This window comes from Giraffa tippelskirchi, chromosome 9 (genome assembly GCF_054371585.1).
Source record: "Giraffa tippelskirchi isolate mGirTip1 chromosome 9, T2T-mGirTip1v1.2.pri, whole genome shotgun sequence".
NCBI lineage: Eukaryota > Metazoa > Chordata > Mammalia > Artiodactyla > Giraffidae > Giraffa > Giraffa tippelskirchi.
In genome coordinates, this window is record NC_137283.1 from 53695299 (window position 1) to 53717875 (window position 22577).

At 44.7% G+C, this 22577-nt stretch overlaps 1 protein-coding gene across 4 annotated transcripts in view; it reads right to left on the minus strand.

Moving 5' to 3' along the window:
• The window catches only part of VGLL4 (vestigial like family member 4), a 152803-nt gene that overhangs the window by 54621 nt on the left and 75605 nt on the right, over positions 1 to 22577 (minus strand). For 2 of the 4 annotated variants that reach the window (XM_081526123.1, XM_081526124.1), the window contains exon 1: positions 17789 to 18328. The exons of the other annotated variants lie outside the window; for them this stretch is intronic. In XM_081526123.1, the coding sequence (XP_081382249.1) occupies positions 17789 to 17870 (82 nt within the window). In that variant the 5' untranslated portion in view covers positions 17871 to 18328. Of the gene's footprint in view, positions 1 to 17788; positions 18329 to 22577 lie in introns of those variants that run through there. 4 annotated transcript variants of the gene reach the window in all.

Below are 22577 nucleotides of genomic sequence, written 5' to 3' on the forward strand. Positions count from 1 at the left end.
GCCAAAAAAAATAAATAAAACTTACAGCCCTTAGCACTCACTTCCCACGCTGTCCTCCACCCTCCTTTCTGTCTCCAGAGATTGGCCTATTCAGGACATATTTCTTAGAACTGGAATTACATACGAAGACTTCTTTTACTTTCACTCAGCATAACGTTTCCAAGGTTCATCCATGTTGTAATATATGTCACTACATTCATTTTTACTGCCAAATAATATTCCATTGTATGGGATATGCCACATTCTATTTACCCATTCATCGGGGGATGGGCACTTGGACTGAGTCTGCTTTTTGGTTAAGATAATGCAGCTATGGGTGTAAAATCTGCGGACAGATTTTCGTGAGGCAATGTTCTCAATTCTCTTGGCTGTATACCTCAGAACTGAACTGCTGGGTCAAATGGCAACTGTGTCTGTAACATTTTGGGAAACTGCCAAACTGTTTTCTAAAGAGCTTGCACCATTTAAAATTCCCACCAGGGACACAGGAAGGTTTCAACTCCCCCAGATCCTCAACAACACTTGCTATTTTCTACTCTGTTTAATGTTAGTGGGTATGAAGTTGTATCTCACTGTAGTTTTAACTTGCGGTTTTCTAATGACTAATGATGTTGAGCATCTTCTCATGTGCCTATTGACCACCTGTATATCTTTGGAGAAGTGTCTGTTCAAATTCTCTATTCATTTTTTTTACATATACAGCAAATTCCCATTGGCTATCTACTTTACATATGGTAATATAAGTTTCCATGTTACTCTTTCCATACATCTCACCCTCTCCTCCCCTCTCCCCAAACCCTCTATTCATTTTTTAATTGGGTTACCAGTCTGTGTATTGTTGAGTGTAAGAGTTTTTTATACATTCTACACTCAAGTCCCCTATCAGATATTTGATGTGTAAAAGTGTCCTCCGATTCTGTGGTCCTTCTGTCTTTTTATTCAAATCTATGTTTACACTTAGGCACAGGAACAAAAACCTGACTCTTACTCTTAACCTCTTTCATAAGGTATGCAACTTTTATTACAAATGCTCTCTTAAAAGCTACTATCTTTCCATTTTGCTTTTTGATAGGCCAGCCTATGTACAATGGGGCCCCAGCCATTGCTAAATACCCACCAGATACACCTGGGTAGCAAACTCCTAAATAATAAATAACAGTGATATTCACCATAGGCATTCTGGCATTTCAGAAATTCAAGCCATCTCCCAGAGCCTTATTTTAATGGTTTTACAAAACAAAGAAACACAATGTCACGCTATTAATAGATTCAAGAACCTACATGTGTTTTGCCAACCTAATTTCTTTAAAACCACACTGACAATAGTCATTAAAACTGAGCCCATGCCAGTATGCTTCTAAATTGTTTCAGCCTTGACACAAGGTCAATGGGAATTAGACTAATGAAGAAATAAAGCAATACTGAAACATTTTCATTTGGGGTCTACTAGACCATATTAACTTCCAGCAAATTAAATGGATGAGTGGTTTGCAACCACTGACATTTGTATTTCACTGTTAGTTCTCTGGGCCTCTTGTTCTCTCTGTGCCATTAACCTTGAGGGTCTAGCTCTTTGTCAATCTCACTTCAACCGTGCTTTCCAGGGATTTCGGAATCAGTAATTCCACAGCATACTGTGGTACAGACCCAGTCAAGTCAGAGAGACAGATGTGAGCTCGTGTAATTGAGACGTTCCCATCTGCTTCCTTGAGAGCCGAGGCCTGAGGGACATGCCTTTTCTTTCTTACACTCACTCCGGGATGTGCAGGCTTCGATGACTCATTTAACGTAAGGGCTTGATATTTCAGCAAATAACTTCAATGGCTGATGTGTCAACCTTCCTTGGAGATTGACTGGGTGGACGGTCACTAAAGATTCTCACATTAAACCTATCCTGACTCCCAAAGGCACTCAAACTCCAGAGACGATAATCTGAGATGGAGAAAGGGAAGCCACCTCACCCACATCCAAATCCTTGCTTCCACATTCACCCCCATATTATCGGGGTACTTCACTGAGACCATGGATCATTAACTGGGACACTGTCAAGGCACTGGAGACTTGCTGGAAGGAATAAGAGGAAGGGTCTAGGAAGCTGAAGCAGTAAGGGATCTTATTTTAGTCAAGAGTTAAAAACAGGTGCTGTGTAAAGAGGAATTATATTCTCTTTCACAGGGCTTTCTGTCAAGTTACTGATCCTGAATATTTACCAGGTGAAACTGATTTCATGTGACAAACGTATTCCTGAAGATTTGGGAGAAAATTAACTTTTGATTAAGTCTGATCGTGAGCCACCAAGCTCCTACGTAAACCAGAAGGGTTCTCAGTTGATTTTCATTGATCCCTGGAAACCTGCCTCATTGCCTCCCATTCAAGTGCTCCTACCCTCCACTGCAGTACACGGTTTTTCCAAGTGTGGTCCTGGACCACCTATCTCAGAATCACCTGAAATGCTTGTTTAAAACACAAAGCCCTAATGAAAGAGTTGTCCAGGGACCCTAAAAACCTGTCATTTAAGCACCACTCCCCCCACTCCACCATGTCTCCAAGCTCACTGGCGCGTATCTCCACTTGTTCTTCTTCCACTTTCAAAACTGATCAATACTACGGTCAACCAATATTCTGATCAAACGTTTCAACTAATTAAGGGGTATTTGGACAGCCATGTGAATGGTGGAAGAGAAGAACTAAGGACTTCGCATCTCCAGGCTCAAGCGTCTGGTGAGGAAATGCCCAGAGAGCAAGACTCAGGCCAGTCCTGGTTCCTCCAACCAATGATCACAGGTCAAACATTTAAAACCACCTTCAGGAGACTCTGTTTTCAAACTGCGATGTACTTCTCTACCAATTATTTTAACCGTTGATCTTTTCAGCGGTCAGAACCTTAGTGAGGGGACCTTCACCAGTGCCTCGGTTTTCCCATAAGGAGCATGGGTACACCATCTGCGGCCCTATGTCCCCTGTAATGCATTTACTGACATCCTTCCAACAGGACCGAGAGATGTTCCATAAAAGCTCTGCTGATGGGAGTCCAAGGCTACCGATTCATAAACCTCTCCAAGTTGAGAAAACTGAGAGGGGCAGAGAAGGGAGCTAAGAGACTCTGCAGACACTAGTCTCTGCTCACTGAGCAAGTTCTCCCTGCTGGCTCCCCAGGACGAAATGGAGGCCACAGGGCCTTGGGGATCACCCTCGGGCCAGCTGTGCATGCAGCTGAGAACAGCCCTGGGCCCAGGGGAACCGGTGTCAGAGGAGGGAGGTCAAAACGCCCTTTGCCGGATCCGGGATCCGCCTTTTAAGGCATGTCATTTCAGTCTTGCAATATTCATACAGTAAGAAATAAAACAGTAAGATAATTTATAAAGAATCAGATGCTGCCTTCCAAAGGCTTCTCTCTCGAAAACTTCCGCAGTTGCCAGAGGCTTTTTCTTTTGCCCCAGACTGCTTTTCAAAGGCCACCTCAGGACAGAGGGGCGGCCCCTGACCTCGGGCAGCGCAGTTCTCTTACCCTGTAATTAGGCCTCAGCGGCAGTGCCGCTAGCATTCGGCAGTCTATCTGATCTGACCCCCAACAAGAAAGCTCGAGGACACTGAGCTGCTTATCTATTACGGTTGAGGTTGAAAGACATTTGGTTCTGAAGTCTTTGAAAGTGCCACGGACCTTCCTTCTATCTATATATGTGTAGAAAACTTTATACAGAAATGTTCTAAATATATATAGAGATAGATAGATAGATCTACCAACAGACATCCATGAAAATCAGAGATCCAAAATAGAAAATCCAGTTTCACTGCCATACACACAAACACACATGGATGGTGTACAAATAAAACACCACGTCTGAAGTGCAAATTATTTGATGGCAAGGAATCTACCTCCCTCCTCCAGAACCATTTATGTAACATTGTCGTTTAGTCGCTCAGTCCTATCTGACTCTTTTGCCACCCCGTGGACTCCAGCCCTCCAGGCTCCTCTCTCCATGGAATTCTCCAGGCAAGAATAATGGAGTGGGTTGCTATTTTCTTCTCCAGGGGTCTTCCAGATCCAGGGGTCAAACCTGCGTCTTCTGTATTGGCAGGCAGTTTTTCTCTACCACTGAGCCACCAGGGAAGCCCTGTGCAACATATGAGTGAGCAAAACTGAATGGAATAACAACAGAGGCAGAGACTGTCGGTCTTCCTGTGAGCAGAAATTATCACTCAAACACTGAAAATAAACCATGCTACTGCTCCAGGGGGCTATCCCACAGGACTGGGGCCAGGCCATGCTGCTGGAGTTCGAGTGCAGATCAGCAGACACAATGGCATATTTTTCTTCTGCTTTTTCAGAGCTGAAGGAGACATCACAGTCTGAGTAACTTCTCAGCCCACCCTTCATACAGGAGCTATTACCACTTCTTAAAAAACAGTGTCTTTTGCATAAACAAAACGTGGTCTATCCATCCAAGGGACTATTGCTGCTGCTAAGTCGCTTCAGTCGTGTCCGACTCTGTGCGACCCCACAGACGGCAGCCCACCAGGCTCCGCCGTCCCTGGGATTCTCCAGGCAAGAATACTGGAGTGGGTTGCCATTTCCTTCTCCAGTGCATGAAAGAGAAAAGTGAAAGTGAAGTCGCTCAGTCGTGTCCGACTCTTAGCGACCCCATGGACTGTAGCCTACCAGGCTCCTCCGCCCATGGGATTTTCCAGGCAAGAGTACTGGAGTGGGGTGCCATTGCCTTCTCCACCAAGGGACTATTATGCAATCATAAAAAGGAATGAAGTCCTGGCCCCTCCTACAACAAGAGTGAGCCTCTCATTATGCTAAGTGCAAGAAGGCAGTCACAAAAGACAATGTTATAGAATTCCATTTATATGAAAGTCTGTGAATATTCTAAAAAGCACTGAATTGTGCACTTCAAACTGGTGAAGTTTATGGTATGTAAATTATATCTCAGTAATAAAGCTGTGAAAAAAATACTAGATTAAAAAAATATATATCTTTAAAGAGCTATAGAAAAAACAGAGCCGACACAGAGGACAGTCAACACGGCGGTTCTCTACCTTTTTAAGGTCACATCTGATGAACCCTGGGCGTTGGAAGGATTCGTCAAGCAACTGTCACAGCTGCAGTGGAACAAAGGTGAGGTGAAGCAAATGCAGAAGGGAAATATTCCAAACCCAAAGGAAACTGTGTGAAACACACACGCACACACACAGAGGCCAAAAATCAAAACAACATGAGACGTGTGTCCCGTATGAGACATGTGTCCCAGTGTCACCAGAAGTTTCTTTTATTTTCTTGTCACTTAAAAGATAAGCCCTGGGAAGGGCAGGAACTTGATTTTTCTTTTTTCTTCCTCATAACCGTAAGACTGAGCACACCTGGAGAGGTCGTAACCTTTAAAGGCAGCAATAGGCATGTTAAGATGCCACAAACACTCCCTGAACTGCGCTCCGTACACCACTGTGGCCCCCTAGGAGCTCTGATCGTCCCCCGTCTGCAATGGAAATGTGGGAGTTGTTCTACAGAAAATCCCTCACAGGCAAACTAGGTGCCATTCAAATCTTCCATCAAGTGAGCTGAAGAGCAGGTTGCTAGAACTTCACCAACATTCAAATGAGTGCATGAAGTTCAACAGTACTCAGATGAAGCCAGAGACTGTCAGTCTACCCAGCGTTAACAGCCAAGTTATCTCAGCTCTCTAAAATAAGTCACCGCGCGTCCACCCAGTGCTTGCCACGGTCACAACGAGAGGTGCTACCAGCAGAGAGATAGGCAAATAAAACCGAATTGTAAACATTTCTGGTAAGCATGCAAATGAGTGTTGTCATTTTCAAAGCAGTCAATCTGGAATGACTTGAGCCTACTTATTCCAAAGAAAAGTTGTCACTGATTAAAAGATTATTTTCAAACTCCACTTGTAGAACTGGCTTTTGAACGACAAAGGAAAAACCAGCTCGTCATTTTATAGGCACACTTATATCGAACTGAGCATGGCAGACAGAAAAGAGTCCTCTACGAGTGTCTGCTGTGTATATTTAATTACTGGCCATTGTTCAAAATGTTCCAAAGCTGCCTTCGTGGCCTTTGCATCTTAAGCCCATGAAGGCAACTTCTAAGACACCAACAATGTTCTGGGAATGAGATCATCACGGTGTTAAGAGTGGTAATTTTCCAAGGTAACTATTTTGCAGACAAGCTTCAACACCTTATTTAGATGGAAGCTGTAACGTGTGTTTGCTTTCAGTGTCACGCTTTATTTACATTAAAGATAACACAATACAAGGTGATATAACTGCTAAATGAATATTACAGGCTGTAAACGCTACGGATATTCAAAGGGAAAGAATATAAACATTGCACGCATTGAAAGAGGGCAAGGCATCTTGCCAAGGATTGAGAATTTAACAGGTTACAGTACAATTCCTGCCTATAAAAAGTTTCAGGTAAAGTTTTTATAAAGGGAGGCTGGAACGTGAACAGAATTCACATTGCTGGAAAGAAGCAGAGAGGACATTCTAAATTGGGGGGGGGGGGGCAGGCGGACAGTGGATCGAAAGAGCCTAAAGGGAATGGTAGGCAAATCAGGAGATGAATCAAACTGGAGCTGCGAGCGCTTAAACTCTGAGCTTTCTTTTAACAGGCCAGTGGGTGGATGAATCACTACCCAACAAGAGCTAAAGCCAAGCAGCACCAGACTAGAGCACCGTGTTCCCAAAAAAAGAGTCCTCGGTGCCACGCTGGTGCTTGCTCCCATCTCTGGATCTGGCCGCCCGCTGGCTTCCATGGCTGTGGATTTACCCACTTGGAAAAACAAGCCCTCCTTTGAACAATACCAACATCACTACGTGCTCTGACCTGAAATTAGACAACAAATATACATACCCCAGCCTCTGAGACCATCGACTCATCAAACGCAGAGGCTGTGTATTATGGCACACCATCCCAATGAGCAGTGTCACAGTGGGTATTCCATTAAGTAACAGATTCTACAGTTAACATGAAAAACACTGAGACATTGTCCTAGACCCCTGACAGGGCTAACATTTAAGACTGGCAACACCACGTTCTGGTAAAAACTTGGAAACAAGGCGAATGTGCCCCTCAACCTTGGAAGAGAGAAGCGACCTGGGACCCCCTCATGCAGCAGGCAAAGCGGGGCAAACCCCTCTCTCTGGAATACCACGCTGAGCACAAGAGCTGGAGTCAAATGACTCTGTTTACATGAAGCCAAAGAGCAGGCAAAACTCAGTAATTCATAACCGCCCAGTCAAAACAGTGGCTACCTCCAGCGGGGGGCGGAGGGGTGGGTAGTGCCTGGCAAGGAGGCAAGAAGGGACTTTCTGTGATGATGGAGATGTTTTATGTCTTCATCTGGGTGGTAATTACAAAAGGTATAAACATAGGGGAAAAATTCATGAAGCCATGCCCTCAAAATTTCACCATAATTAATTATGTCTCAATGTCAACAAAAGAAAGAAGAGAGAAAACCAAGGAGGTGGGACCCTCCAGTCCATGGCCCATATTAAGTCCAAGACCAGTCTTTTTTCTAGCTCTTCCCAAATACTTTGCTATCACAAAATAAGAGCTTACAATAGAAATTCCCCTGGGATCTTATAGGACCTATCCCAGACAGAGCAATATCTTTCAAGGTATGACTAGAGAGGTTTAAAGAAAAATATACAACTAATCCATTGATTACCTAGGTTTTTTTTTTAATTCACTGAATTTTTGTCATTCTAAATATATATTTTATTCCTATTAGGACCCAAATGAACCATCTAACCATTTGGGGTTTAAGTTGATAATGCTACAATAAACAATACTTCCCAATACAACAGACAGGTACGATAGAGTGAGCCAGTCTGACCATGACCACAGTTAACAGACCAGAAGACCTCACACTTCTCGGATCCCAAAGGAAATCATTTTCAAGTTTCCTCAACATACGTTTAAGTCCCTCACAAGACAATGAGGGAAATGTCATCCACTCAAGTCTGAAAATGAAACCAGTCACTTTTTAAGAATGGATAATGCTATCATAAACCGTTAAGTCAGCTAAGAGACATCAACCTGTAACAATCGCCCTTTTTCATAATCTGTAATTATCTTCTTCTTTATGTACATCTTCATTGTTTGCCTCTCATCTCCATGGTTAAGCTCCAAAATCTCAGGGATCTTGCTGTGTATTTTGTTGACAGCTATGTCCCCAGTACATAAAACAGCACCTGGCAGGTAACTGGTATTAAATATTTTCCCCAGAAATGATCAGTTCACTTTATACACCAAAGTGAAGTAACTAGAAAACAAGATGAGTTGAGGAAGTCACTTCCAAGCAACCAGCCCATTTCAAAATGCTTCTCTAAAGAAACCGAGTCTTAAAGATTTCCCCTCAACCAAACATTTATACCCCTTCTTTTGCCTGGTATCTGTCCTTCCCCTAAGAGTAACTTGCTAGGAAGTGACAAACTCATTTGTCTTACCCATTAATTGAGCATCCCAGGGCTAATCACACAACTCCAGTGTTTCTTGATCTTTAATGAAAAGACCATGGAGTCGATTCTCACCTAAGCAGATACCACAGTGCTTGGTGCTAAGAACAAAGAGATGAAAGACAAAGGCCTGGAGCAGGTGGAATTTCAGAAAGAGGCAACGGCTCACTCAAAGGATGGGGTTGCGTGTATCTGGACCATAGGTGCGGGTTGGGGGTTGGTAGGAGACAGGATGCGGGCAATGGATGAGTGGAGGACAAGGCTGGAGGGCAGAGTGAGGAATCATGGATGCGGGTCCAGAGGGAATGCAATTAGAGGCGGGGTCGGTGATGAGGCTTCCTTAGCGATAAGGCAGTAAACCAGGCTAAGAGAAGGGTTCCCAGACTGCTGCGACTTCTTCCTCTAGTCTTTCTTACTCAGTGACCACTCTTATTCTCTATCCCAAGTCTCAATCTTCAGCAGCAGCCCGCTCCTCTGAGATCTAGACCCATATACTCATTTCAAAGTCCTTCAAACTAGACATACTTGAGACTCCACTCGGGAAACTCAGTCTCGCCCCAGAACCCAGCGTTGGCCTGGGGTTCCCTCTCTCTGCAAGTGGCGGCACCGTCTCTCCAGCTGGAAAGCTCTCTGCCTGCTCCGCTGCTCCCATCCAGAACCATGTCCCCTCAGTCAGCTCTCCAAATCCAAGATCCACTCCCCACCACCACCTCCTTGATCCCTGCAGTGACTCCGGTCACCACCAGCCCTTGCCCAAACTGCTGCAGCTTCACGCCCTCTCCTATCTCTCCTGTTTCCTCCCAATTCGTCCTCAAGCTACACACACACCTTTCTCAGTCCGCTCATCTCATCCACCCTCCACCCAAGCCCAGGAGCACACAACCCCTGCTGATGCCTCGCGCAACACCCCATTCCTGATGGAGTGGGGACGTGGTACGTCTTTGAGCCAAGGGATGAAACCTGAAGGTTATGGAAGGAGTCAGCACCACAGGCACAGACTCAACTAAGGCCTAAAAGGTGTCCACGGGGCGCGCCACCAGGACAGCGCTCCGTGCCCTCGTCCAGCAGGACTTCGGCAGAGTGGTGGGAACAGAAATCCGATGTCAGCGGGCTGATGGACAGAACAGCGCCCTTCTTCCACCCGTGCCGTGGATGGCAAGGAGGAGGTCTAACAGCGAGGAAGAGAACACAAGGTTTAGGGGCGGGTTTGGGCTTCTTGTTTTAAGGTTGGGAGAGACCTGAGTGTCAGCAGATGATGAAGTGGGAGACCCAGGAGAGGAAGAAAGAAGGGGATCCAGGAAAGTAACCCATCACTGAGACATCCCTGAGGCCAGAAGGTGGGGACGTGTGAGCAGGAACAGAGCGATGGAGTTGGATCCCGAAGAGCCTGTGGGTGGGAAAGCCAAGGAGTCATGTTGGTCCCTCTGCTTTCTCCTTAAATGGTGTCTAAGGATTCCTCCACCTCTACAGGAAAGCTCTCTCCCATTCTGTTAGACACAATATAAAACCACGTACAGTATGCACACGTGTGTGTGTGTGGATTTTATGTATTTATATGTATGTTTTACATAGGCTTCCCTGGTGGCTCAGTGGTAAAGAATCTGCCTGCAATGTGGGAGTCCTGGGTTCAATCCCTGGGTTGGGAAGATCCCCTGGAGAAGAGAATGGCAACCCACTCCAGTATTCTTGCCTGGAGAATCCCATGGACAGAGGAGCCTGGTGGGCTACAGTCCATGGGGTCGCAAAAACAGTTGGACACGACTGAGTGACTTTCACTCATGTTTTATACATATACACACACACATATATATATACACACATACACACATATATATGTAAGTAATGTGCTGTATTTACTATTAGACACCAGGAGTAATGCTTGGTGTCTTCTGCTAATCCTGGGATTCTATTTCACTCCACTCCTTCTCCCCTCTTCCCTTCTCCCCCTCTTTATTGATATAAAGCCTCTAACAGAAAAAGGGCTTCACCATCATCTCCAGAACCTGCCTGTAACTGTTCCCAGTTAAGAGTTCTGCAGAGCGGTGCTGGAAAACGTCACATAGGTTTTAGATGGAGAACGACCGCTGTTTTCCGCCCCTCTTACCCTCCGCTCAACAGAACGTCAAGCCCGGCACAGCTATTACATATTCCTTTAAGAAGCTGCCCGAGTCACTCTCCTGGGTGATTGTAAGCACTGGCAAAGAGGTCCGTGCTTTTCAGCAGGGAAATAAAACAAGGGTTCTCTGTGGGGTCAGCCAATCGTTTTTATCAGTGGCTCATCGGAAAAACAACAGCTTAAAAGGACACGCAGTGTAAGAAAGGGAGAGGAAAGGGGCCCAGGAGAACACTGAGGACAATGAAATGGAAGTTTAGGTCCGTCCCCTGTCACTTTACTGGGGCTGCCACCGAAGGGAAGAAGCGCTTGTTTCCAAAGACGGGAGGGGGTAGACATACAGGGATGGGCGCTGTTATCAGGGAAGCGGCGGGCTGGGTCCAGCTGGAGCGGGGGCAGTGTAAACACCGCGCCGGCGCTTGGCAGCACACATCTGCATCGGGCCATTAAATTCTGGAATTCGCTCTATTAAAATCAAATCATTAGCCAAGAAGAATTAACAGGCAACTATTTTCATGCAAAGCAGACACAAACCAAACACCAAGAGCGATCCATATGGGTGATCGTTCTCCATTCACCGTTTCAGTGAATAAGGCCGACCCACGACTGTTTCGGCCCTTGGTTGCTCGCTGGCAGCCCTGTCTATACAATGTCGAGCATTGTCTGAGAGCTGGAACAATGTAAGCTTTTCGCTGTTTATCTGAAAGTCCCTGGATCACCATCCCAGGAAACCTGGTGCTGCGACAAAGCTGACTTGTGACAGGTCTCAGCCCTTTAAGCAAATTGCTTGTTAATTAATGCAGGACCGAAGTTTCTGTTTGGGTCCTAATCAAGCTACGTACCTCCAGAAGTGTCCCTCTCTGCTCTGCTCTCTCTGAAACTGGGCAGAATTTTTCTGACACGCAGTTTTCCATGACACATGGATGGTGGAGGGTTTTAACAGGTGGTGAAGACTGTGACCAAAATACCGGCTGAAAAAAAAAAACAGTTCAGGCCAAAGCGTCACTGGGTCTATTAACAGCAGAGAACCAGGGGAGTGAGGAGGCAGAGGGAACCTCCGTGGATATTCCAGGGTGAGGCACCCCTCGCCTGCCCGAGGAGCAGGCTTCATTCACAGGGAGAAGAAAACCTCTTAGGATGTGGCCACTACTTTAGAAGACCTCATACACAAGACACAAGAGAAGAATTACAGGATAGTACTGAAGAAAAAAAAAAAAACAGACAAAACTAAGCTAATCTGTTTGGAATGGCACACATAGGTAGTTAAAAGTATAAAGTAAACCAAGTTTCAACTGTGATGACCTCTTGGGGTTGGGAGAAATTGTGCCTGGGAGAGAACTTGGAGGAGGCGACTGACGTTTCTTCACCTGGTGATCATGACAAGGTTGGTTATTTTTTAACTATAAACTACATACATGTTTTATGCACTTTCAGGTGTATGTATGTTTCATAATAAAAAGTGTTGAGAGACAGAGAAACACAGACAGAGAGCAATACAGAGGGGCAGTCAGACACACACAGAGAAAGATCAACCTAGAGACCTAACACATTCCTTAGCCGAGTAGAAACATTCCATACATGTTTATGAGAATGGATCCTGGGTGACAAAGCACAGGACTGAGTCTTCTCAACTCACTCACTAAATATACTTGTTTGTTATGTTTACAGACGTCTTTGCAAACAGATGGGAGTGAAATGTTAAGAGTTTGGAAAGATCATATAAATAGCCACAAATTAAAGACAACTTTAAGAAGAGATTTTCTATTTTATTTAGCGTAAATAAACATTCTTTCAACGGCTAGTGATTCACATGGTTAGCATTAAAACATATCCTGTATACAATACTCTGAAACAACAACAATCTACAGAATTCTAAGAAAGAAAGAAAGAAAAAGGGGAAAAAAAAACACAAAAAAAGACAGGATCAGAAAGCAAACTGATGGAAACAATCCTGTAAAACTTAGGAGAACGTGTAACATTTGGTAAGGCAGAGAGGAAGAAAGCAAGAGAGAAAATAAAATTTTCAAACTCTGCTTTTAAAATAAAGTGGGTGAAGGTTTTTTTGGGGGGAGGGAGGAGGAGGATATGAGTTTATTAAAAAATAGGGGGGGGGGCAATTTTGTGAGACAAAAGTGCCCTTGCTCAGCAAGACAACAGCTCAGCTCCAGTGAGAGCTCAGTATATACACAGATACCACACAGTATAAACTGTCACGGAATAAACATTCAGATACGCAGAGATCAAACAGATACAGTCAGAAACAAGCCCTGGTAAGACTGGTTTTATATCCTTGTGTACATGGAGAGGTGCTAAACCTAGATCCGATTTCTTCAGGACACAACCCACTTTTCTACAACGTCCTCACAATAAAGAACCAAACTAAGGAGGAGAGGTTTCAAATCTTTCTTATCGTACAGCGCATTTTTTTTTTTTAATCTGCCTTCACGGCCCACGAATCCAAACACCCTGTAGGAACTGAAGGCCTGCAGACAATAGGAAAGGAAGGAGGGAGGAAGGAAGAGAAATCCGCCTTCCAAAACAAAGCTTGTGCGGGTTCCAGCCAAGTACAATAATCCTTCCAGAAGAGGGGAGGGGGAGGGGAGCTGGGAGGAAGAAGGGGTGGTCACCCCTTCCCCCCCAAACTGTAATCAGAAGGAGGCCCAACTGGCCAGATCCTCGCCAGAGAGCTCCGGGGCTCACCTGGGCTTGTAGCGTTAGCCAAGCCCCTCCCAGCCTCCCCCGGCCCTCCCCTCCTCCTCCTCTCCCTCACTTCCCCCCTCACTCCTGACCCTCGCCTACAAATTAAAAGCTACGGGAGAACGCATTTCCGCAGCAAAACAGCTGCAGACGTCCCACCTCCGAACACAGCCCTGGGTGAAGAGCTGGTCGCCCGACATTCAGGGACGGGGACGGAGCCCGGCCAGCGCACGTTGGCTCTGCTCCGTGCCCTTGTCCACTGACTAGTGCCCCACGCTCCTAAGTTTCCCGATGCCTCTGAGTTCATCAGACAAAGAACAATGGAAGCAGGACTCCACGAAACTGCTGCTGGTTAAGCTGGCAGAAAACAAAACAAATCCGGCCGCGGGGCCCTGCTCACACCCCCGAGCAGGGTCTCTCACTCGACTCCACCACCCGAGCTGCGTGTTTTCCTTTCAATTCCGGAAAATCATCTTAAATGCAGCCTGTGATGAAACGAGGGATAAGTACATTCTGAAATAACGAACAGCTTAAGAAAGTTCAGGAACTTAGAATGCTCTTCTCTTAAGCTTCCAGAATATCTCAAGATGCAATCTAGTCTTACTTTCTCCCAATATAAATCACACCATTAAATTAAAAGGGGGGGGAGAATTCCTCTACCAAATTACACACTAATGGCTCTTAACCCATAATTAAAGTATCACTAACAGCAGCTTAAAGCCACGGCCAACCATGAGCACATTTATTAGGACCTGAGCTTTCAGCGCCGAGTAATTATGTAAATAGAACCACCAGCCATCTTGAGACGGGTCCATGGTCAACCAGCTCCCTGTTCCCTTGAGGAAACTTTGGGAATTGGCGTCTACACAGGGCCTCCTTTGCACGGTTGGGGAAAAAAAAGTCAAGCAAAGCCCCGTGCCAGGGCAGCAAGGAGGGGCCGATGCGGATGGGGCTCCTCGCCTAGAGTCCTGGTTCGCACCTTCCCTGATCACAGCGACAGTGGGGAACCTAGAGCAGCAACCAGTTTTGGAGCAAGAAGAACCCAGGTTGGACTCAACCTGTTCGTCCTGCCCCAAGATGCTGTCCATGTGCGGCGGGCTGCGAAGGTCCCCAGGCAGACCCGGCTCCCTCACACCAACTAACAAGTAACTAACAGAGTAACTAACAAGGAAAAGCCAGAGAATTTTGGAGACCTGGTACAGAAGAACAGACCAGTCAAAACCACTGACTGGGTCCGCTCCTCCATTCAATTCTGTTACAAACTTTCGAAATGAACTAGGACAGACAACTGACCTCTCTGGGCCTCAGCTTCCTTGGCAAAAACAAGGCAAATGGATTAGCAACATCTAAGGCCCTGGGTAGCCCTGGCAATAATTAGATAATTAAAGAATGTGAGACAGTATACAATTAAGTGCTCAATTATACAGTAGTGACCACAATTGCTGATGGAGAGATTTCGTGGAGTTTTGAGCCCCTCGATTCCTGAGAGCCACGAGCCACACCAGGCCACGGGCCACACCGGGCACCATGCCAAGACTCGGGATTATGACAGAGGTGACCGAGACAAAGCCCTGCCTTCAGGACGCTTTCCGTCTACCAGCGGTGCTTTCTCAGGAGTTCAGAGGGGGAAAAAAATGAAGGCTCCTTTTCACAGAGAAAGAGGCAAAACGGGGATTCAAACGGGCCTAATTTGAACATCCAGTAGGAAGGGTGACAAATGATGAACTTGGTAACTGCTGAAGATTTCAGTAATAACCAGAGCTTTTTGAAAAGACACATTAACAGCCAAGTGTAGGGTGCTAGCTGGCTTATCACCCACGAAGGCAATTAGTTTCCAGAAGTCAGGCCCAAGTCGATTCTCCCTGCCTTGTGACAGTCAATGTCTCCTATCCCAACAGGCCCCCACCCAGACCTACTGTTTGTGGTTCATTTTTTTCTCCTTAATTCTCTTTGTAATTATGCTTGCAGATTTCTATGGTACAAGTCAGGTGCCAAGGAGCAGATCCCAAGTAGAGGGTACTTACCTAAGCTATTTGGATTACACCCAGAATACGGGATTTTAGGAAGACCGTGTATGCTATGACACAACTGGCTAAAACAGACCTATTTGTGTGTAAGTTGCTAGAGAGGTTGAGGAAAGACAGTGCAGACACATGGCTTATTTTGTGGAGTACAACGCTAAAACAACTAAAGAAAAGAGTACAACCAACCCAGGCAATAATTAACGATCAACACATTTTTTTTTTTAAACTAAAAATTTTAAAAATTGAATCTGTCCAAGTTTCAAGAGACGTGAAACCTGCCTGGGCTCTAAGTGAGATCAAACACTGCCCACCAACTGTACATTCCATTTTCCAAATAACTTCCCTGGAACGCAGATGGGTTTAAAACGAATATTCTCAAAGTGTTGGATTTAAAAGGAACAATACCATTCCAGCTTTTCTTATTCCAGGAAAAAAAAAAAATCTCTTCAAAGATTTATGCCCATCTTCTAAACACTCTTTTGAGTTCAGAGCAGATGTGTGCAGTGTTTACGCTGAGAAAACCACTAGGACATAAACAACCCACTATAAACACCACTCCGATTTTGCTGTGCTTTTCTTCATTTCCTGTGTATTTATTTTGGTGTTAAAATAATGTTAACTTTCATAATAAGGAAAACAGCAGCAGATGTTTAAACCAAACAGACTATATAGCACATCGTCCCACCTATCTACTCAACTTTCAAAAGCAAAGCTTCTTCCTCCTAATTAAGGAGGGGGCCCAGGAGACCACTCCTGAGGAGGGTGTATCCTCTATACCACAGAGCAACCTGGACCCACTTTCTGCAAACTTTTCCTCACCGCCTGCAGATATTAAAAAAATTAATGTGGTATCAATTTCCTAATAATCCCTATCTTCCTCTCCTAGGCTGATTATTATGCTTTGTAGTGTTTTGAAAATATCCCGTTACTCAATGACAAAGACAACCCAATAGAAAGTACCCGTAAAAGCTTTCCATTTCTTGTTCACCAAAAAAAGAAAAAAATTCTTTTACACTGACTGCAATCTGTTAATTTCACAGGAAACAAGCCCCATCACTTGCTGCTTAGACCACTCTAAACATGTCTGCCTTTTAAATGAGGGACTCTAGAAGCAGGGTAATACCTAAAACAGCAGATTCAAAGGAAGCAATTCACCAAAATTTGCTTTCCTTGAACAAGTAGGATTAAAACAAACCAAAAACCACAAAAAGAGGCAACTTTAAATTTAAGTTTATCCAATAAAGTAAAAACAAAAACAGAATGAAATTTTTTTTTCCTTGAAGGGGAAAGGGTAACTTTTCGAGTGCTTAGGCAACAGGCCTAAAGTTTTGGGTTTTTTTACATGCAAAATACAAGTGGATCGGGTCGCCCTCCCAAGTTTCCTCCATGTTTTCTTTTTCCAGAGAAATGCTCAGTTTCACTATAGGGCGAAAACATGGAAATTTCTCCTGCTGCATCAGATTTGTATGTGGTTACAAAAAAAAAACCAAAAAACCAATCACTTCCCCTGGCGGGCAGAATTCCCCCAGAGTGTCTCCGACTACTCAACACTCAGACCATTACCACGTTTTCAAATTGCACGTAGATAATGTTCCAGGAGATTAAGAAATCGCCTTTTCTCTTCTTACTACTAACAGAGACAGCTTGAAATACTACCCAGCAGTGGGGAAATAGCTCATGGTTTAGGAGGAGGTAATAAACAATAAGAATTCAGAGGGTTTCTTCTTTTTTTTTCAATTTAGCTTGCTGGTTGGTGGGTTGTGCAATCGCTTGCTTCCACAAGGGAATGGAGTGTGGAGGGAACATCCCTCAATGTGAGAACCCTCCCGGAGCTGCACAGGAAATGGGAACTCAGACAAAGAGCCAGTCTGTGCTCCGTGACATGGGTGCCCTTCCGGGCCCCCGAAATGAATAGAAGGAAAAAAAAAACTTCATTGTTTGGGACAATCGATCCCCAACAGAAAAATTCACTGTAACTTTCTGTTCCCCTCTATATGCACATCCAAAGCGCTTATTGGCTGTAGGAATACAACAGGAATACTGTACAGTAGATGGTGTATGTCTAAGTATCAGAGCAGAGAAAAAAAAAGAGAGAGAAAGAAAATCCGACATGTTTTAACTTTTTGCTTGGGTCCTAGAAGTTCTTCCTCTAAAGAAAACACCAACAGACATCCAAAAAAAAAGGAAATACATCCTTCAAGAGTTTAAAGTGTGAGGAGTCGCAAGGAAAAAGCCAAGGTTTTAACCATGTATATATTTCACCACCTCCCGTCCCTCAGCCCTCTCCAATGTAAACCCCTGAAGCCTAAGAGACACAAACAACAACACTGTACGGCGGAAAGCACCGCTTGCCTTCCAGAGCACCCTGAAAGTCCCAAGAAATGAGAACACAACGCACAGAAGGCGATCGGAACCGGGAGAGGAGTGGCCTTGCCCAAAAACCAACAGGGCGGCAGTTTCTAGAAGGGACGGTCTCTACCTTCGTAGCACAGAATGCCGATATTGTTGTTCATGTTGTCCAAGTACTGGTAGTTCAACAGGTCCATCTTCATAAATAGCATTGATCGGGCTAGCACAGAAAACCAGCTCTTTGCTTGCGCCCCCCGGGAAAAAAAAAAAAAAGTACAGTTTCCAAAGTCAACTACGGCTGAGGAGCTCCCGGCTCTCCTCTTTAAAAAAAACTTCACAGAAGACGGAGGCCCGGCCTCGGATCAAAACAAAGTCAGTAAAAGTCTTAAAAAAAAAAAAAAAAAGGCACACCAAATCGAACTCGCAGAAAGAAAACCCTTCGAGGGCTCGTGTGCAGACGGTATGCGTCCTGGATCGTCAATCCAGCATTTAAAAAAAAAAAAGAAAAAGAAAAATCGTTTTCAGAAGCCTAACGTACGGGGGTGTCTTGCAGCGGAGAACGGGGCGAGGAGGGGCAGCCCGCGGCCCATCTCCCAGGACAAAGCCGCGCTCGCGCCGCTCACAGCCCGCTGCGAGTCCGCCGCGCCGACACGCCGGCTATGCCTGGAATGACTCGAATGCGCACGGCCGGCCTCCTCCCGGCGCGCGGAGCATGCTCACTGGCAACCCCGGGGCGCCGCGAGGGGCAGGATGCTCTCTGCACAGGCTCCGGCTCTAAATGGAGCGAGTGTTTGCAAGGGAGACCGAGAGGAGGTGGGGGCCCGGGGCGGGCGGGGTGGGGGTCCCCGCACTCGGAGGGGCCCAGGGCCGAGCGGCTCTGGACAGGAAGCCGTCCTGCCGCTTTGCACCGGGGGAGAGAAGAGAAAACCCAGGAAGTCGCCTCCCCCCCCGCCCCCCCCCCAGGAGCCGGGATAAAAAAAAAAGTCAGAAATCCATCATGGAAGCAAAACTTCCGTGGAATTTAACTCTGCTGCCGCTGCACTTTTGGGTTTCAGGAACCCAAACGGCTTTGCTGTGGTACGCAGACCATACTTTTTTTTTTTTCTTTATCTTTTTCTTTTTTCTTTTCTTCTCTTTTAAAAGTTGTTTTACAACTTTGCATTTACACTTTACCTATAACTTCTCTCATAACCATAACAGCTCACATAAACATGCCAGGGGTGGTATCACCTTTTTACAGCACCGGAAACTGGGGCTCAGAGGGATTAAATAATGGTCTATGGCTCCCAAAATAGGTGGTAGAACTACTTGTAGAGTGTTTTATTCCCTAATATTATAACCTTCTAAAACACAAGAAGGGAGGGAGAGAGAGAGTTTAAGGAAGTTAAGACTATAGATCCAAAATAGAAAGCCTAACAGACATAACGGGTAGGAGGGATGAAAATTATTTTTATTTTGCACATAACAAAGCTGTTCCATCTGTGTATCAGAGGCTGAGTATCATGCTGCCATGTCGTTCTGTCTTGGTAGGACCTGGACCTTAAATGTCACATTCCAACATCCAGACAAGCGATGCCCAAAAGCTGTTTACTGAATCAGTAAACCACTGAATGTTCAGAATCTTCAGCACATGAAGATCATGCTAGCAAAATAAAGGGGGGAAAAAGTTTTCTCTTTGGAGATGGCAGCTAGCTTTTGGCACCATGAATAGGCTAGTAAGTCACCATGAGAAGTGTTTCTGTACTAATATTACCATATGCTGTTTGGAATTTTAGAAAATATCAAGGGATATGCTATATTGTAGACCAAGACCTAACACTGTAATACTCTAAAATAACAATTGAATACGTAATTTCAACAGCTTGTATGTTAAAAGATTAGCAACAGTTGCACTCTGGGTAACAGGAATGTTTATGACAAGTTACACTAATTGGATCTTATTTGGAGATAAATTCAACACCCAAGAGAGTCACCATCGCTGTTTCAACAGTAGTAACTGGCATAACAGCAGGTGAAGTAGGCAACAGAGGAATCAACATTTCACAAGCTTTAATTTATAAGGCTATTTATCTATGCTAGATTATGTAGTCTAGAATCTGAAAAGTAGGTACATCATCAATTGTAATTAAAATACTTGATGGTACTTGATGGAGAAGGTCATAAGAAAATTCTTTGTCTTGTAGCCTCTAATATACATCTGATTTATATTATTGTACTTAATATCTTTAGGTACAGAGACAGGTTCAACTGACAGTTTTTGTTTGGATTCAACTATGCAAATGGTTTGGGAGAACAATCATGGTACTACACTCTTTGACATCAGTTCTCAGTCCTGCACCCCACACAAGAGAAAGCTGATCGACACCTGAGAATCAGAGCAGGGCTTTCAAAAGTCCTGATGCTGAGGGTGCAGCCCAAAGTAATCAGAGCAGCTGGGGCCCAGCACTGGGGTCGCTTTTAAAGAGTCCCAGGTAGTTCTGTCCTGCAATTGAGAACCACTGCTTTTATCTCAGAGGAAAAAAAAAAAATCACCTGCCTTCAGATTCTTCGATTTAGATACTTCATTTTATATACTTATTTTGAGAGGAAAAGTTTTCACTTTAAACCACGATGATTGAACCGGATTCAAACAACCCAGTGGTAAAGATATGAGTAAAACATTTAGTAACTTCGTTTTAATGACTCAGTGTCACCAACAATGTGGTCTCAGTCTCTGAGAAGCAACCACTCATGTGGACACAGGCCCACAAGTGCACCTTGACCTGTGTTTGGAATAATGAGCCGTGGGAAAAAAAAAAAAATGCCCAGTCCTCATCGTGTCTGTTCCACTGACCTGGATACTACTGTGGCCCTGCTCACAGAAACACAGAAGAGGTAAGTGAACAGGCAGAAACTTCTATAGCAATCTGGCAGAGTTACCTTACTTCCTGCAAATCTGCCAGACAGTCTGAGAAGCCCCATGCTGGAGAGCGGCGGTCATACCTGCCGATTCTGCAGGGCAGTCAGTCCCCTGTGACTGACCCTGTCCCATCCCAGCTCTCCACGTCTTCCACCTTCCGCTTCAAGGGTGGAACTACCCACAGTGACACTCAAAAATTGTGTTATTTCACATCTCGGTGCACATGTTGCCTTTTTGTGAAAGGTTCTTCCAGCCTGTCTATCAGCAAACACCTGTTCTTCCCTCCAGACTTGGCACACGCTTCCTCTGTCCTGCAGGACCCCTGTCCTTCCAAGTCCTCACTCCCCACTCTGTGCAATCACTTGCCCACAGACACGCTTCCATCCAAATCAAGTCTAGGCTTTAGAAACCAGGACCATACCTTCTGCATTGAAGCTCAGCTGGTCGTGCAGGAGTCTGGCACATGGCAGCCCTCAATAAATACCACATCCCAAAGGCAGACCCTCCTTACTCCCTACTCCCCAGCACACACTGGATCATCTAACTCAACAATTCTCAGACTGGAGTCTGTCAGCATCTACTGGGACAAGTCCTCAGATGTGAGGAACACTCACCTAGATTCTGATCAGGCTTCAGGTTACAGTCAACACATCCATTAAGAAATCGGAGCACTGGAAAATGTTGAAGCTTCTCAGGTTCATTCATTGATTGATATTGTCATAATTAAAGGACCAACGGGCTTTCCAGGTGGCTCAGTGGTAAACAATCTGCTGCCCAAGCAGGAGACATGGGTTCAATCCCTGGGTCGGGAAGATCCCCTGGAGAAGGAAATGACAACCCACTCCAGTATTCTTACCTGGAGAATCCCCTGGACAGAGGAGCCTGGTGGGCTACAGTCCAGGGGTCAGAGAGTCAGATGTGACTTGGCAACTACACAACAGCAACAAACAACAGAAGTACCAACAGGACTGTTCTTAAGGAAACTGGAAGGATGGTTCTAAATTTTATCCACAGAAAATCAGGTGGAAGGTTTTTTTTTTTTAAGGATGAAGAAATTTGATCTATCAGACACTTAAAACATAAAGCTGTTGTATAGCATAGGAAACTATAATCAGTATTTTGTAATAACCTATATGGCAGAGAACCTGAAAAAGAATATACGTGTATGTATATATGTAGGGCTTTCCTGGAGGCTCAGGAGTAAAGAATCCACCAGAGACGCAAGAGATGCAAGTTCAGTCCCTGAGGAAGCGGACTACTGTCCATGGGGTCACAAACAGTTGGGCACGACTCAGCACGTACATATATACAAATATATACGCATGTGTATAACTGAATCACTTTGCTGTACGCCCAAAACTCAACACAAAACTGTAAATCAACTAGACTCCAATAAAAATAAACAAACATAAAGGAAAGAACATTTCCAAGGTGGAACTGTATACACAATAAGAAACATGAAACACACCGTCAGTGTTTTCACTGCAAAAAACTTTAAAAGCTGTCTGAGAATGTTCAGATGAGATCTAATTTGGAACGGGGAAATATTTTCTATGCCTGAAAAAATTAAATCAAAGAAAGAAGTCACAGAGGAAACTACTGAAGAATTTGAATATATAAATTTTGTTTTTGTACATCTGAAAACGCCAAAGCCAAACAGAGAGGCAAAACAGAAAACAGAAAAATATATCTGTAACGTATACTATGGAGAATGAAGGATACCTATTCTTGATACATAAAGAATGTTTGAAAATAGAAAACCAGAAAAAAAACTAATCTTACAAATTATTTTTAAACAACCAAAGAACATGAGAAACAAAGGACAATATAGTTTAAAAGCCTATTTGATCTCAATAAAAAACAGAAGAACATACCAATTTAAACAAGCAAGTGATTTTCCATCTGCCAAAATAACAACAGCAACAAAGACATTTCAATCTTATTTAATGCTAGTGAGATGAGCTGCCCCCGGAATTTGTGTTGGTGCTAGTGAAAATGTGAGCAGGCAGTACCTTTCTAC